Source organism: Liolophura sinensis, chromosome 6 (assembly GCF_032854445.1).
Source record: "Liolophura sinensis isolate JHLJ2023 chromosome 6, CUHK_Ljap_v2, whole genome shotgun sequence".
Lineage (NCBI taxonomy): Eukaryota > Metazoa > Mollusca > Polyplacophora > Chitonida > Chitonidae > Liolophura > Liolophura sinensis.
Window position 1 is genome coordinate 76,794,172 of NC_088300.1, and position 17,147 is coordinate 76,811,318.

The 17,147-nt window shown below is 39.8% G+C and overlaps 2 protein-coding genes across 2 annotated transcripts; both read right to left on the minus strand.

Moving 5' to 3' along the window:
- Window positions 1-3,571: 3,571 nt before the first annotated feature.
- On the minus strand, window positions 3,572-10,274 carry LOC135467571 (glycine receptor subunit alpha-2-like). Its single transcript, XM_064745344.1, has 4 exons — window positions 10,205-10,274; window positions 7,791-7,919; window positions 4,021-4,370; window positions 3,572-3,751 (listed from the first exon to the last, which is right to left on the minus strand). The coding sequence occupies exons 1-4, from the start codon at window positions 10,260-10,262 to the stop codon at window positions 3,572-3,574; spliced, it is 717 nt and encodes a 238-aa protein (XP_064601414.1). The 5' UTR covers window positions 10,263-10,274.
- A 310-nt stretch (window positions 10,275-10,584) lies between these two features.
- LOC135467572 (gamma-aminobutyric acid receptor subunit delta-like) lies at window positions 10,585-16,382 on the minus strand. Its single transcript, XM_064745345.1, has 4 exons — window positions 16,304-16,382; window positions 15,375-15,442; window positions 12,082-12,302; window positions 10,585-10,639 (listed from the first exon to the last, which is right to left on the minus strand). The coding sequence occupies exons 1-4, from the start codon at window positions 16,380-16,382 to the stop codon at window positions 10,585-10,587; spliced, it is 423 nt and encodes a 140-aa protein (XP_064601415.1).
- Window positions 16,383-17,147: the final 765 nt, after the last annotated feature.

A 17,147-nucleotide genomic window follows, 5' to 3' on the forward strand; every position in this document is an offset into this window, starting at 1 on the left:
TTTTCCTTTCACATATTCTTTACGCATGGTATAATGGAAACTGAATCCGTGTTGTCCTACCAAAAGTCGCGATACACAACCGACGTTTTGGGTAGAGATAGATCTATTGTAACTTCTCCATACCCTGTAGTGCATACATTTTAATACCATAGTTCGAAGTAGCCTAAATGTGTTACCTGTTGCCTACCTCGGGCAGCGTTGTACAGGTACTAAGCATAACGAGCAAAACCCTAAACCACACGCCTGTGTTGGTGTTCGTTTACATGTAGCCTAGAGTATGCATAACTACAGTCGCTTTTGCTCTTAAATGTGTAGACTAATTTAAGATCAGCTACTGCAATAATACATAGAGGCTATACCACCATAACCACCCAACCATAACGATTTATACATTACACCGAAGTTTAGAGGAAAGTATGACCAGCCAAACTATAACTGGTTACCACTGCTCGTCGAGTTCACAAGTACAAATATTATTCATCTGTGCATAGTGTAATTCTAAATATTTTATAAAATGTAGGCTACGTCCTTATTTCACATCAAGATTTAATATTTAACCAGAAAAATAATATAATAACATACTCTTTTTGAAATATAGTTTTAACTCCCATACACTTATTCTGAATTGGAAATGGTACTTGGTTACCTGTGACAGGGTATATGCCTACAACGTACATTTGTCTATAAGAAAATAGCAATACACGCAGCAGAGTCTCAAAATGTCCGCTATATGTACAGAGCAGGGGTGTTAACACTGATTCTCTAGAGCTAAAAACTGTACTGGCCAACTCTAGCCTTGAGTTCTCTTCAATCAATCTTTTAAGAAGCCAACAGACCGCTTATACTGTTACGTAGTTAATGTACATGTGTTCTTTATTAACATCGGTTCATGGTACATCCAAGATAATCCTTAAAGGGACTTAAACCATGACGTTGTGTTACATATGTATACCATTCATACATAAAACTGTAAGTACAGTTTGCATTTTAACCACCAAAGTATTTAGCTATAATACATTGCACTAGAACTCCCTGCGACATGATAATGTCAATAATAGTCGTTCAGCAACAGAGCCATGCTACTATATTAAGACACACAGCCCCCTTTGGGAAATCTTGGGCAGTTTACAGGGCAGTTCAAGAGCACAGGCCTACATTTGTCTGGTGATCTTCTATACATACGTTAAATAAATTATTTTATATCTGAAATAGGGTGATGTCATTTAAACACTTCGGGAAAACTATTAATGGTAGATAAAAATGTTCAAATGTCACGAAAAGTGCATACCTTGAGTTACAATCTGGTGAAAATTTCTACCTCTTACAGTTCCCGATTTACGGGCCATTGAAATTATGTAACTTCAAAAGATAATCTCTGATCATATCTCCAAAAGTTAAAAAAAACAGACAAAAAGGAAAAGCAGATTTGGAATCGACGGCCCGAAAATACCCCCAGAATACAACAAAATTCAAAAGTTTGTATGACATGATATATTCGACCAGTGGCGAGCTTCTAAAGTTTTTAGCGGATTTTAATATAGGTCTTTTCTAGGTCATAAACTAAATGACCTAGAAGAACAAACTTCAAAACAAAGAGAACATCCCCAAGAGTTTTGATGCCAGATTTCAACTGTGATTGCAATCTTCTAGAAAAACAACAAGAAACTAATCAAAAAAATGATTTTGATATTCCACGGCGGCAAGAACAATAGGCTTCTAGCTTTCAGCTTGGAAGCCTAAAAGGATTTATCAGGTAAAGACTATGTAAGGAAGCATTAATTTAACATTTGTCAGAGCTGACAATTCGTGATATCCCATCCCACACCATGCACTATGTGTTTTATTATACCGAAGAAACAGTGTACTTGCTCATTTAGGACTTAAAATTGCTGAATTTGTGCATCGATAGCGCCGCTAGTCAACCTCCGCTTATTTACTGTACAATCAAGCCGACGTCAGAGAGCACACACAGAGGTGACTGCAGAGAGGCTGCTTCACTCGGGCGCGATCGTTGTGCGCCATTGCTTTGCAGAAGAGTATGTGATAGTGTATTGTAATTTATTACCTATGAAATTGCAGGGACATAAAACAAATTTATTTGTAAGTACACATGTAAGTGTTCTATCATGTACAAAATACATGTCTGCGGACTATGTTGCACATTTTTATATTGCTTTATTATATAATCATGCATTGTAAAATACCAAAACTATGTCACTGGAAAAAAAACAAACCAAAATGTAAGACCATACAAGCAACCACATGTACCTGCTGATGCCACGAGTTATATCTAATAGCATCAAATAGTGTGTGGGCGAAATAAAACACTTTTAACAACTGAGATTGCCTATTTTAATCCTTTAGAATAATACAAAATGTGATCATGTTCATTAAGGAAAATCGAATTAAAACAGAGATGTCAATTCCATTGTCTTCATAGCCCCACTTCATTGTCGTGAAAACAATGTATATTCTGTATTTTACCATAATTTGTTTGTTTACGATTCAAAACAATGGATAAAATGTTATATTTATTGCTACAAATTTTATTTCTTGTATTTCTAAGAGAGAATGAAGAGAATAATCGTTTAATCTTTTTCCAATAATTTACTAATTCCTATGACTATTAACAAATACACAATATTTCAACGATTATTTGCTACATAAAATAGATACACTTCTAATTGTGTACATAAATTAGATACACTTCTAACTGTGTGGAGACGAGTTAATCAGCTTGCAGATAGTTCATATACAACAGAAACCTAATGTAAAACGCTCAACCAAAACAATACGCCACTTTAACCAAAAGGAATACACGGATACAAATGGAGAAATAGTATTATTATGTTAATGTATATAGTAAGAACTAACTAAACAAAGATGTCAATCTGAAAGCAACTGTGTACAAAACGAACACAAGATACACACAACAGATACACATTAACGGCAAAACATTTGCACAGGTACACGAAGGAGTACCTTGCATATAGCTTAGTGTGCTTACAGTTTAAATGTGTGCCTAACTCATAACGCATGTTCAAGAAACACTAGACGTTTGCTATTTGACAGCATGTTGAATAGACAGTGGCCAAGCCGATGACGTGTAAAATGTTTGAATAGACAGTGACCAAGCCGATGACGTGTAAAACTGTGTAAAATGTTTGGACAGTTAGCGGCTTCACACGTCATCGGCTTGGTCACTTAAATGTTTGGACAGACAATGACCAAGCAGATGACGTGTAAAATGTTTGGACAGACAGTGACCAAGCCGATGACGTGTGAAATGTTTGGACAGACAGTGACCAAGCCGATGACGTGTAAAGTGTTTGAATAGACAGTGACCAAGCCGATAACGTGTAAAATGTTTGGATAGACAGTGACCAAGCAGATGACGTGTAAAATGTTTGGATAGACAGTGACCAAGCCGATGACGTGTAAAATGTTTGGACAGACAGTGACCAAGCCGATGACGTGTAAAATGTTTGGACAGACAATGACCAAGCCGATGACGTGTAAAATGTTTCGATAAACAGTGACCAAGTCGATTACGTGTAAAATGGCTTAATGTTCAACCAACATTCTCAATTAGATACTTTTGCCAATAGACCAGGTTGAAGATAGCAAAGGAAGAAGGGAAGATAATCCTGGATAGAAAGTCCACTCTCTCGGCAGTCACCACCACAGGCTTGAAACAAAACTTTTGGTCTTTCTCCGGATCATCAGACTGCGCGCCATTTGTCACCAAGTTCTGTTAAAACAACATATGTGAAACAGTAAAATTTACTGCTTGATTACAGTTTCAATTATATGTTTTTTGTTTTGTTTTTTTTTGGGCGGGGGGGGGGGGTTATTTGCCATACTGAAATTTTTGTAGGTTAATCTATATATTATAAGAGCAAAATGGTAAATAAGAGAATATTATTTATTTTTTAATGTTATATCATATCGTTCTGAAACACGTGGATTTCTGACAGTCAGTATTTGCACATGCTCAAAGATGTCGTTAAATTATCTTACCAGTTTAGACTTTTTCTTCTCTAAAAGTTCCATTTTACGGCACTGGACATTCACAACTGCAAACTCTAGCAAAGCTCCGAACACAAAAACGAGGCAAGCAGACGACCAGACATCAATCGACTTCACATAGGAGACCCGTGGGAGAGTGGAGAGTATCCCCGAATTCTGGGTTGTCATGGTGAGCACGCAGAGAAGACCCAAACAGACACGCGCAGGAGTAGCTGAGGCGTCAAGCCAGAAATTGACCCAGGATAAGACGACGATGAGAATACTAGGGATGTAGGTCTGGACCACGTAGTAAGACAAACGCCTGGTCAGCGTGAAGTTTCCTACCAAACAACTGTAGGTTCCTGTGTAAAACAAGGATTACTTATAGAAGGTGGAAGGGGGTTATATTCTCTGTGATACCGTGACACTCACACACGTAAGTCACAATACGATCACAACCCATGTTTGCAGCAGATACTGTATGTGGATAACGGTTACGTGAAATCTAGTCATTGCCGTGAGATAAGGCTTTGGGGTAAATCTCTTAACTGTGAAGAAATGGCATGAAGTGGCCTATAGTTTCATACTGAGCCAAAAGTGCATCATACACAATTTAATATTGATCATGACGTTTTTATTTCGCTATGAATCTAACATATTGTGTTCGTTAACACATCGGACACTGCATTTCCAATGCCCGGCGTGATGTCGAGTGAAGAGCCATCTGTATACATCTATATTCCAACTTGTCAGCTTGGTTTCAAGTAACACCTGCTGACAGTAAAGGCTTGTCCACAAGGAAACAGATACCATTCTAACATTCGTTGCTGGTTTGTCTTGTTATACATCATATTAGAGATGTAAATTTCTAAATTCAAATCTGAATTTCGCTGTGAGTTCAAGTCCAGCTCATGCTGGCTTCCTCTCCGGCCGTAAGTGGGAAGGTCTGACAGCAACATGCGGATGGTCGTGGGTTTCCCCGGGCTCTGCCTGGTTTCCTCCCACCATAATGCTGGCCGCCGTCGTATAATATTCTTGAGTACGGCGTAAAACACCAATCAAATAAATAAATAAATAAATAAATCAAATCTGAATTAGTTTGCCCATTCTAGTTTGAAGTTACATGTTACAAGTTGAACTTTTTAACTTCTACGTAAAAGTCTCCATTACATGAATGGAAACTCCAAAGCACCAGAACTCCTGAGGTCAGTCTGACTGACTGGCGTTTTACGCCACACTCAAGAACATTTCATTTATACGACTGCGGCCAGTATAATGGTGGGAGGAAACCGAGTAGACCCAGGGGGAAATCCTATGCAGGATACTGGAAAACTCTCCCATGTATGACCGGACAGGAAGAGAGTGGACAAGAACTAACAGTTCCCGCATTGGTGAGAGGCTCCTGAGTTATTGTGTTTCGGTGACACGCCTACCACTCGACCACGGAGGGCCCGGTGTTAGTCTGAGAGCCCCATAAGACCGTCTATTATTATTTAAGTGGTATTCTGAGATACGATAATCTGACAATATATGCCAATTTGTAGAGCTTTTGCTAAGCTAAGCACAAACCATATAATACGGGCTTTTGAGTCGAGGGCGACGTTAAAATAAATCAAATCAAATAAATAAAAGAATATAATAAATAGAAGATGTATAATAGTACATCACATTTCAGTAAAGTCCCATCAAGTAAATAAAGCTAACGTACAACGCGTACAGGATAGTTACTACAGGTGTATCTGTTTTCCGCCTGCTGTGAACGATGTGTTCAGAAGCATCACTTAACAAATAATTGACATTTATGCAATTTCTTCTAAATAGTTTGCAGATGTCTACCGAAATGCAACTGTTTGCTCTGTGGTCTGTTTAGAGGTGTCCGATTTAGAGAGAATTATTGTACATTAAGCTGGGTGTATTGAGAGGGGAGGTAATTCACCAGGTCAAAACTTTAATACAGCTTACAGGGGTTAATTCCCCTCTTCAGCTGTATTGACAGTTCGCCCTTGTTATACATTGTGGCGTTCAACTCCGTGCCCATTTATGCCAGTAAATGTAATACAATAAGGCGTCTACTGCATTGCGCATTGGGTATCACGTAGTGAGCTGATCTGCTCAAGTCACAATTGGTATCACGGACTGACGCTATAAACCAGTCACAGTAGCTATCATACAACGTGGCCTCAGTTGGTATATCATGTAATGAGCCGTTCTATTCCAGCTCCAGTTGGTATATCGGGGCCTCCGTGGCTCAGGTAGTTAGCGCGCTAGCGCAGCGTAATGACCCAGCAAGAAAGGCGAGGGTCTAGAACCGCCAAGGCCCCGGAAGCTCTGAAGGAGATATATCGCCTTAGATTTGCCGTAACAGATATGCCAACTGAGGTGTTATTGAATATTTAAGCCAGCCTGAAAAAATTGAAATAGACGTTTAGCTCAGCTGTTGACACTTTTGCCTGGAGAACCACGGGTCAACAAAGAACACTGTAACAATTTATCCAGAATTCAACATTAACTTTATGCATGTCGGAGAAAGGTTAGTGTAGACTGACTAATACAAGCATTTAACTCGTATGGAGGATAATCAGTGGAAAGAAACACCCATGTTTTACTGGGCTTTGGTGGTAAACTTGCCGGTCTATTCGCGCTGGCTTGCTTTCGGTTCTCAGTCATCCCTTTCTCGTCAATAAATATAGGCATATTATGAGAATAACTTTGTGGAACATAGGCCCATAGGCCCTATATGTTGAGATTGTATCTGTAGACGATGCATGTGGGTGCTTTTCATTCTTTAACTGCCGTTTGTATTTGATTCAAAACAATAATAATAGTAAAAAATCGTTTAAAAAGGCCAATCGGGATATAGGAGACATTTCACGCCCTATGTATAGGCCTACGCTTTTATCCATTGTTAATTGTTATTATACGCTAATTTTGTCAAATATTTAGGCCTAAACTTCACATGTGATAACACTTTAGAAACTAGTAGGCCTGTTAAGGAAAGTTGGGATTTTGTATATTAAATTATTCAACACACACTTTTGACGTTTTATCCCTAGGTTATCGCTGTGAGTAGACCAATTTTCAAAAATACAATTTAGATCCCTTAAAATATTTTTCCTTAAATTATACCCAGGCATATGACAAAGTTATCAGCAGTTCATAATATTTACTTATAAATGTTTTACGCTATAGTAGTAGTTGTTGTTTATTTTGTTATTGTTTACGTCTTGATTTGCTGTTGACGGTGTAGCTTCACTGCCTAACTTTGTTCGCTTGTGAAAGGGCTTGTGTTGCTAGACGACGAAGCTCGATTTGCAGATGTCGTAAAAAAGGAATCTATCCACCGTTAAACTCGTCTAAGTTTGTCAGGTGGCTCCATTTCAATCGACTGACGAGTCCCATTTAAGAGAGCTGACTCATAAACATATATATATATATATATATATATATATATATATATATATATATATATATATATATATATATATATATATATATATATATATATATATAATGTAATGTAGGCCCAAGGACGGAAAAAAACATGTAGGCCCTATATTCATAGTAATATGCACGTGGGGAATTGCACTTTACCGTGTTTAAAAGTACAAGTTTACAAACAGTTTACAAGTATATAATTGCCGGAACCTGAAAAGTGGAGTGGGGGTGAGTGGCTTCCTCCCCCCAACTACCTCTGGAATAGTATAGTCAGGATTGGAGCCGTGGTTGTCAAATATTTTTCTTTCTAATCATATATATGGTGGGAGAGACGACCACATACGCACCGGATATGTAAGTCTGTGTACAGTCGCCCATGTCTATATCTTCGGAAACGTCATACTCCGGCAGCTCTACCTCATCACTTATAGTCACACCCTGCCACGTCAATACTATGTCCTTGGTGTTGAAGGCATCTGTCAGACAAAAGAACAGTCAATTACATGATTAAAGGATAACGGATTTTTCTCGTGTGGCAACGCGTACTGTTGACATGGCTTTCTTTAATTGGATGAACATAGTACCAGTACATTCAACATTTTATGCACAAATCTTCGAAGCAATTTCCCGGAAAGACAAAGTTATGTTTAGATTCAAATTCTGAATTTCCATATTTCTGTCATAGGTATTAGGCGTTGTCAAACAGCTAGCAGAATCTTTTAATGTGATGATGCAATACATAATTTAAAAGGATCAGTGGAATCACAGAATCTCTATATATTACTCCAAAATTGTTCTTTCGTGGAGCTTTTTCCGTTATTGACAAAAGCCATAATAAGTATATGTGTACCATTTTAAATAATTAATAGAAAGAAGAGCTGGCCTCATCACATTAACATATTGGTAAGACTGCCTGAGCGAATCTTCTTTAGCTCTGGAGAAATACTAATATGCTTTGGTGATGAATATTTAGATTGGGCCGTGTTGTCGGACAGACAAGCTGTCCATGGCTTACGGTATTATTGCTGCAAACATTCTCTGTTTTCTATATGACGTGTTAGCATATTCAGTTCACCGAATGCAATATACCCTCTCTGGCCTAAAATCAATGTGTAAGGTACAGTTTGTACATGAAAGGCTGAAGATTTTGTTTAATAAATGGCTTACATACAAATCTACTTAAAGCTACTCGGTGGGATGCACTCAGCTGAATAAAACATGTCTGTGTTTGACTAAACTTACATTTAGTCTTTATTATTTATAGCATCTACAGTGAAATGAGCACATGAGAACATTACAGTGCTGACCATGCACGGCCAGTAAAGTGCTGACCCTGATCACAGATATGAACATTACAGTGCTGACCGTGGACAAAGACCGAACATTACAGGGATGACCATGAAAACAGACCGAACATTACAGTGCTGACCCTGATAAAAGACCGAACATTACAGTGCTGACCATGGATTCAGGCCTGAACATTGCAGTGCTCACCATGAACACAGACCGAACATTACAGTGCTGACCGTGAAAACAGACCGAACATTACAGTGCTGACCCTGATCACAGACATGAACATTACAGTGCTGACCCTGGATTCAGGCCTGAACATTGCAGTGCTCACCATGAACACAGACCGAACATTACAGTGCTGACCCTGGATTCAAGCCTGAACATTGCAGTGCTCACCATGAACACAGACCAAACATTACAGTGCTGACCCTGGATTCAGGCCTGAACATTGCAGTGTTCACCATGAACAGAGACATGAACATTAGGGCCTACAGTGCTGACCGTGAACACAGGCCTGAACATTACAGTGCTGACCCTGGACACAGACATGAATATTACACAGCTGACAGTGAACACAGACCAAACATTACAGTGCTGACCGTGGACACGGGCATGAACATTACAGTGCTGACCGTGGACATAGACATGAGCATTACACAGCACAGTCATATAAACGAATATAACATAGTCCGGTACCTGGGCCCTTGCTACCTCCCGTGTTCTAACAACATAGAGCCCAGTGCTGACTACCTCAATTGCTCAACTTGCCGCTGTTTCATTGGCTGAGATATTCTGTAGACACAGGCGCTGAATTTAAGTTTGAGCTGCTACAAAGAGCTACAAAATCGCTATAAAATTCTTATGTCACAAGCATTACCGTGCTACGATACCACCTCTACTAGGAGCGTGCGACTCGTTTTCGCAGTGAGGAAATCCCTTTTAGGTTTGACACATGTGACGGACTACATGACCATGATGGGCAACACAACCATGACGACCCCATAAAATGTAAGCAGTTTTTTCTTCTTCAGCCAGTGAGTAATTTCGAAAATGAAAGATTTTACATATCCCGTCGGCAAATGCAGCGCAATATTATCGAAACACACCTCCAATCAATCCGAACGTTTTGAGCTGACAGAAATTAAATTCTTCGTTTCTCAGTTTGTTAATGTACGACAGATTTATGTTAGTTTTAAGGACAGGTGTTATGTCATGGGTGGGTTAAACGCTGATACTATAGCTGCGCACTGTGCGGCCATGTCAGTGAGGGATTCCCCGAACGCCTTGAGGATAGCTGACCTGTTTGCGATAACGAGGATGTGCCAACAGTCAATAAGAAAGCTACCTTGGAGGCAATGACGGTGATGTGTACTTGACCTTACATGTGAACCAGGTGAGGGGTCTTGACCATAAGACAACAATGCAAGGTTTGAGAAACGGTAAAATGTCTGATGGAAGGGTTGCTCACAACTCATTATCCGGATGTCGCAGATCTGTGCGTCCATTGGAAACTTCCTGAGGTCCATGTTACAGGATAATATCAGACTGAGCCTGAAAAGAAGAGGTGCATGTTTCAGGATAATGTCACACTGAGCCTGCAACCAAGACGTCTATGTTACAGGATATTGTCACATTGAGCCTGCAGCCAAGACGTCTATGTTACAGGATAATGTCACATTGAGCCTGCAGCCAAGAGGTCTATATCACAGGATAATGTCACACTGAGCCTGCAACCAAGACGTCTATGTTACAGGATAATGTCACATTGAGCCTGCAGCCAAGAGGTCTATATCACAGGATAATGTCACACTGAGCCTGCAACCAAGACGTCTATGTTACAGGATAATGTCACATTGAGCCTGCAGCCAAGAGGTCTATATCACAGGATAATGTCACACTGAACCTAAAAACAAAAGGTCCATGTTACATGATAATGTCAGGCTGAGGCTGAAAACAAGAAGATCTATGATGATCATTAATGACAGTTTAACCCCGGCACTCCATTGTTTTAGACATAATCCTACATTACACCCGGAACTATCTTGTTTTAGACAAAAACCTAGATTTAACCCGGCACTCTCTTGTTCTAGACATAAATCTACATTAAACCCGGCACTCTCTAGTTTGGGACATAAACCTGGATTTAACCCGGCACTCTCTACTTTGGGACATAAACCTGGACAAAACTCGGCTCTCTCTTGTTTCAGACATAAACCTGGATAAAACCCAACTCTCTCTTGTTTAAGGTGTAACCCGGAATTAAATCCGGCACGCTCTTCTCTGAGACCTAACGCGGATTAAAGCCGGTGTTGTCTTGTTTGAGACATAAACCTGGAGTAAACCTGGCACTCTTTTGTTTAAGGCCTAACGCAAATTTAACCCGGCACTCTCTCGTTTGAGATGTAAACCTGGATTAAACGAAGTGCCCTCTTGTTTCAGACATAACACAGAATTAAACCCGGCACTTTCTTGTTCGAGATATAAAACATGATTCAACTTTGCAGTCTTGTTTGAGACCTAACGCGGATTAAACCCGGGCCTGTCGTGTTTGAGACATAAACTTGGATTAAACCCGATACTCTCTTGTTTAAGACATTACCCTGGATAAAACCCGGCATGCCTCCTGTTTGACGCTTAACGCGTATTAAACCAGATATTCTCTTGTTTGATACATTATCTGGGGTTACAATCGGCACCTTCATTGTTTAGGCATACCAGGGGTTACACCAGGTATTCTCCTGTTTGAGGCCTAACGGGGATTAAACCCGGCACTCTCTTGTTTCAGACATAAACCTGGATAAAACCCGGCTCTCTCTTGTTTGAGGCATAACCCGGAATTAGACCCGGTATCTCCTGTTTGAGACATAAACTTGGATTAAACCCGGCACTCTCTTCTTGGAGACATAAACCTGGATTAAGCCCGCCATTCTTGTTTGAAACCTATCTCTGGTTAACCCGGCTCTCTCTTAATTGAGACCTAACGGGGATTAAACCCGGTACTCTGTTGTTTAAGACCTAACGCAGATTAAACTCCGCACTCTCTTGTTTGAGTCGTAAACCTGAATTAAACCCAGCACTCTCTTATTCGAGACATAACACAGGATTAAACCTGGCACTCTTGTTTGAGCCCTAACACGGATTAAATCCTGTATTCTCTTTTACTTGGGGTTAAAACCGGCACCTTTTTGTTTAGACACTACCCGGGATGACACCAGGCATTCTCCTCTTTGAGGCCCAACGGGGATTGAACTCGGAACTCTGTTTGAGACATATTCTGGGATTGAACTACTTACTTCAAGGAAGTCAGTTCAAGTTAGTCTCACATCATGGTGTTGTGACTGTTACCTTTGGCTGTAGAAGACGTCGCCATTGCCATCAATCCTGATCATAATATTAGGCACTGTAACTGTGTGAAAGTGTTCATCCTTGCTGTTCATGAAGTAGGGGTCTGGTAGCCATATGCTGAACCTAAAGAACGAATCCAAGGTGATGTACTCATACGAGTGATTGAACGCCAGGCGAGGGTCGTTCCAGAACTGGCGGAAGTACATGTCAATGGTATATTCCTGAAAGTAGAACGTCGCCAACTCCGTAAATATACAATCTATTTCACTGATTTCATACAGAGGGAAGATTCTGTCTGATCACAAAAAGGTCACCATGAATACTACCATGATCAAGTAAGTGTACAGTTTAATCATCAAGGACAGAAAGGACTTTTCAAAACAATTACAGCAGTGTGGAACAATTACTGCAGTGTTCATATATTTCTGATTGGGTTACGGATTTAGAATAAAATGCGAATATCTTCGATTTTGATTCTACAAATGGATTCAAGGTATACTGCAATACATGTACAACTTGCCTATTTTATTTTTTCACTTTTGTCTTCCTGGAATGTTTCGCATTTTAAAGATAAAGTACCCAACCATGGGTGAATGTGGCATTTTCATTTGAGTGTCCCCTTGGGGAAATTTCGTTGGCTTGACATTTGTCAAAAAATACGATAAGTTTACACAATGTTGATGAATTTGTCAAAAATGAATCAAATATAAGGAAGTCTAGAAGTGGAATCTAAAAGACACACTAGTACACATTCATTCTTTACTTGTTTAAATGTAAATCAAAAACTATTTACAATTAAAAGTTTATCATTTAAATTTGCCCAATGAACTAAAGCCCCTACTGGCTGGTCGGTTCAGTGCACTGGTACCGGTATACATGTATGCGACGTACAGGTGATCAAGCTGAAGTACGTTACGACAGCTTTGAGAAACAGCCAATAGTACAGGCGCCTGCCCTTGCCATGTGTCAGTTGTAGCAGTACTGGGCCCACTTGCATGAACCCCTCTTAACGTTAAGAACACGTAACTACCATGGGGACGTAATGTCTAAAGTGCTGGTTGCCATTGTTGTTACGTGCTCTTAACGTTAAGAGGGCTTCGTGAAAGTGCGCCCAGTACCGTACAAAGTACGAAGGTGTTGAACGAGTCTATACCACCAATTGTTAATGTTCAAGTTCTCCCTAAGTTCGGGTGAAAACAAAATAATAAAATATGAACACACACCCTGAGGGTGTTAACATAGGACAGATGTAAATAAAATGTCGCAGAAAAGTAACTTATGTATTTAAGATTTACTAGTTTTACAGTGACTTGCATAATAAAACGAAGTATAACAAACGGGAAGAAAACGACGTTGCACACGCGCAGTGTGAGCGCTGTACATGCGACGTCATCAGTCTTTGCCTAGTTACTTGAAATGTGGCGTTCCGACTGTGGATATGAATGAGCAACAGCTGAAATGCGTTCCCACGTTACTACGCCAAAGCAGGGGATGTCACCGAAAATGCCGATCATGCACATGCTCGCTCAACTGGACTGTTACATTTTGTACCATTATTAGAAAGCAGAGTATGTCCACAAAATAGCCAACATGTATAAAAACAAGTTTATTTCATGTTTCGCACAGTCTGAAACAACGTCTTTATTACCGGGTAGTTGACAAATGTTTATGGCATAATCTAGCCGTGTAGCAGGTGAAATCTGTTGATTGTTCATTTGCTGAGAGTCTTCGTCACACCAAAATCTTATATTACAGCTAAGATACATGCTACAAGGGCAGGCGCTCGAGCGCCCGGGCCCGAGCGCTCGTAACAAAAGATAGAAATATGTGCAGAAGAAGACAATGCGAAAGTAGGTATAATCAAAATAGACATAAAATTTAATGTATACACCCAGTAGACTTGGGAATAAACCAGATACATAAAAGCAAATTAATATACACCATGATAACTTAGGCACAAAACTGTAAGTACCGTTACTATGTAATCATAGGGAAATAACTTTGTGATCATATGAATATGCAAATCGACTTAACAAACAGTAAAATGAAAATTGGGTGTGCCTCTGTCTCAGCCAATGAGGCGAGAGTCCAGAGGCCACCAGGGTCCCGAAGCTCTTGGTTCCTACACATAGCCGTATTCACGTTTGAGCGTGTTTTACGAGGGAAAATAAAGATTATCCACCCTCAGAGATGTAATTAAGTCCTGCACATTTAGGGGCGAATTTACTTTTCCCACTGTATGTACTTTGTCAGTTCGAAAATATGCACTCAAACTGTCAGCTTTCTGATGGGGAAGGAGACGGGGATCTACATACACACACACACACACACACACACACACACACACATATATATATATATATATATATATATATATATATATATATATATATATATATATATATATATATATATATATATATATATAAAGAAAGAAAGGTTTATATAACACAGACTAGCCTTTTAAAAATTTGTGAACTATTCGCAAAGTTGGAAAAGGATACTTATTAAGCATTATGATACAGTTACCAAATAAGCTCGACATTCTAACTCTAATTGTGCAAGAAAGCATGCAGGCATGACTTGATGAAAATATGCCATGAAATAGGGCAAATACTGCATTGAGTTTTTCTGGCGGATACTTTTGACATAAGCGACCTTAATCGTTTCACGCATTGTTTCGAGGCCTCTGTTAAGAAAAAAAAATGCATGTTTTTCACTCCGATTTGTATGCTGAGTTACATAATCAATAAAATCCCAGTGCCTTAATCTGTTTGAACATATTTACCGATGCTAACGATTTAGTTGTCGATTCTGATAAATTTCAAAATGGCTAGGGAAGCATTGAATATTCGTTCTGTTGAACTTTTTTATACACCGTTCGGTTTGAATAGGGAGAGGGGGGTAGAACATACGTCATGCAAACACACACACCCCATCTTCACCTCTCCCGCGCCCTCACTTTTAAAGTACGGGTGTGCACCCCTATAACTCACCCCCACCACAGCCCAACCACCACCCTCGCTTCCTTTGCCAGTGAACACTGAAATGTGTATATACTTACACTGGGCAAACATCAGAATGTGCGCATTTATAAACTGTGTGTTCATAATATGTGCTGACATGCACCGTGCAGACACTGAACTACGCCTAAATATGCATAGTGTTGAATTACAGATATACGAATATCTGCACCGCGTAAACGTAAAAGGACGTTGAAGGATTGGAGTGATTCAAAATAGCAGAACAGAGATTGTGGCATACATAGAGACTATACAGCTTGTCCGGCTTACCATATTCAGCTCACTGACAGCACTCAGACTGTGGACGTACATACCGATAGCCACTTCTGAGGACTTCCCTGAAATGGCATATACCGCTACCGTTATAATGTACACCTCTCTCACGTTGAACGATGGTACAAATCTTACTGAGAACACTCCATGTCTCGTGATATATGTGTTCCCACAGTCCTAACACTCCATTTCTCGTGATATATGCGTTCCCACAGCCCTAACACTCCATTTCTCGTGATATATGCGTTCCCACAGCCCTAACACTCCATCTCTCGCGATATATGCGTTCCCACAGCCCTAACACTCCATTTCTCGTGATATATGCGGTCCCACAGCCCTAACACTCCATCTCTCGCGATATATGCGTTCCCACAGCCCTAACACTCCATTTCTCGTGATATATGCGGTCCCACAGCCCTAACACTCCATCTCTCGTGATATATGCGTTCCCACAGCCCTAACACTCCATTTCTCGTGATATATGCGTTCCCACAGCGCCAACACTCATAACCAACAAAATCATGAGTACTAGTAATAGGTAATATGTAATATTTCACTCAGACGAAAATATTTTAGTGCTACAAGAAGGTCCTAGTTGTTCGGTTTTAAGATCATTACAGCGATAAAACAGATACAAACTCAGCTGACAAAGAAGCACTGTTAGAAGTGTGTCAGTGGCTGTCACGGCAGGATGTAGCAAAGAGATAGCCGTGGGATTGATCTCACTTCATAAAAAATTACCTAGAACAAAACTGTCTTTTGGAAGCAAAAAAAACTTTCTCTGTGAAAAAAGATACCTTGAGGGTAATACTATTATGACATTAATTCTTCAGCTGGGATGGCTCAGCTAAGTAATCCATACATTTAAAATAAAACATGGACTGGGAAAACAAGCTTCACCTTTCACATATAGACTGTTAACTCACCGTCGTTAGCTCCTGGCCTGATCTTCTTGTTATAACGGTCTGGGTGGAACAGATGCTCCATCAGTTCCTCAAGAGTCATGTTTGTACCGTTCCCCAAGCACCATGCCGGGGATGGCAAAATCCTGAAGAAAACAAAAACCAGACTGGTCGCTTAATGAGCCTTTTTACAACAGAATTAAAGGCTTGTTTGCTTTAGAGTTGCTCAAATTTTCGGAATAATTGTACGAAGCAGAGAGAAACGTAAGGCAGATTATAAGAGAAGAAAAAAACAAAATGATACCAAAATCAGATGAAAGACATATAAAAACTTATTTGCAAATAGGGTCATTAATATTTTTTTCAAATTTTTCTTTCAGGCGTATAGAGAAAATTAAATCTAAGAAGTTTATTTTAAAGAACTTAACATACCTAGAATGAAGACTCGAAAATGTTTACATTGAGTCTGTGAAACCAGCATTACTTGTACTCTTTCGGGTAAACGTACTTACTTCAAACTGATGACTAACAGAGCCAAGTATTTCAGTGACAAGTGTGAACTACCAGCCATCGTTGTCGATTTATAACCTCGTCGCAGCTGCTCATCTACTCTATCTAATAAGGAATTCAGTGTACAGGCTTCCCACTAGACGCTTGTTGTTTTCCGTGTCTGAAAGGACAAAATGATCAAGACGTTCTTCCTGACACGGAAATTGTAAATGCCCTTTATGCCATAACCTTTGTTCGTCCCAAAATCCGTGTCCGAACGTCCAACCAAATCAGTTAAGCTATAGACAGAGGACTGATGTCTGCTCTTCAGGTTATATAGAGGATATACAGGGAGAAGTTAAGGTGCGTAAGTGCTACG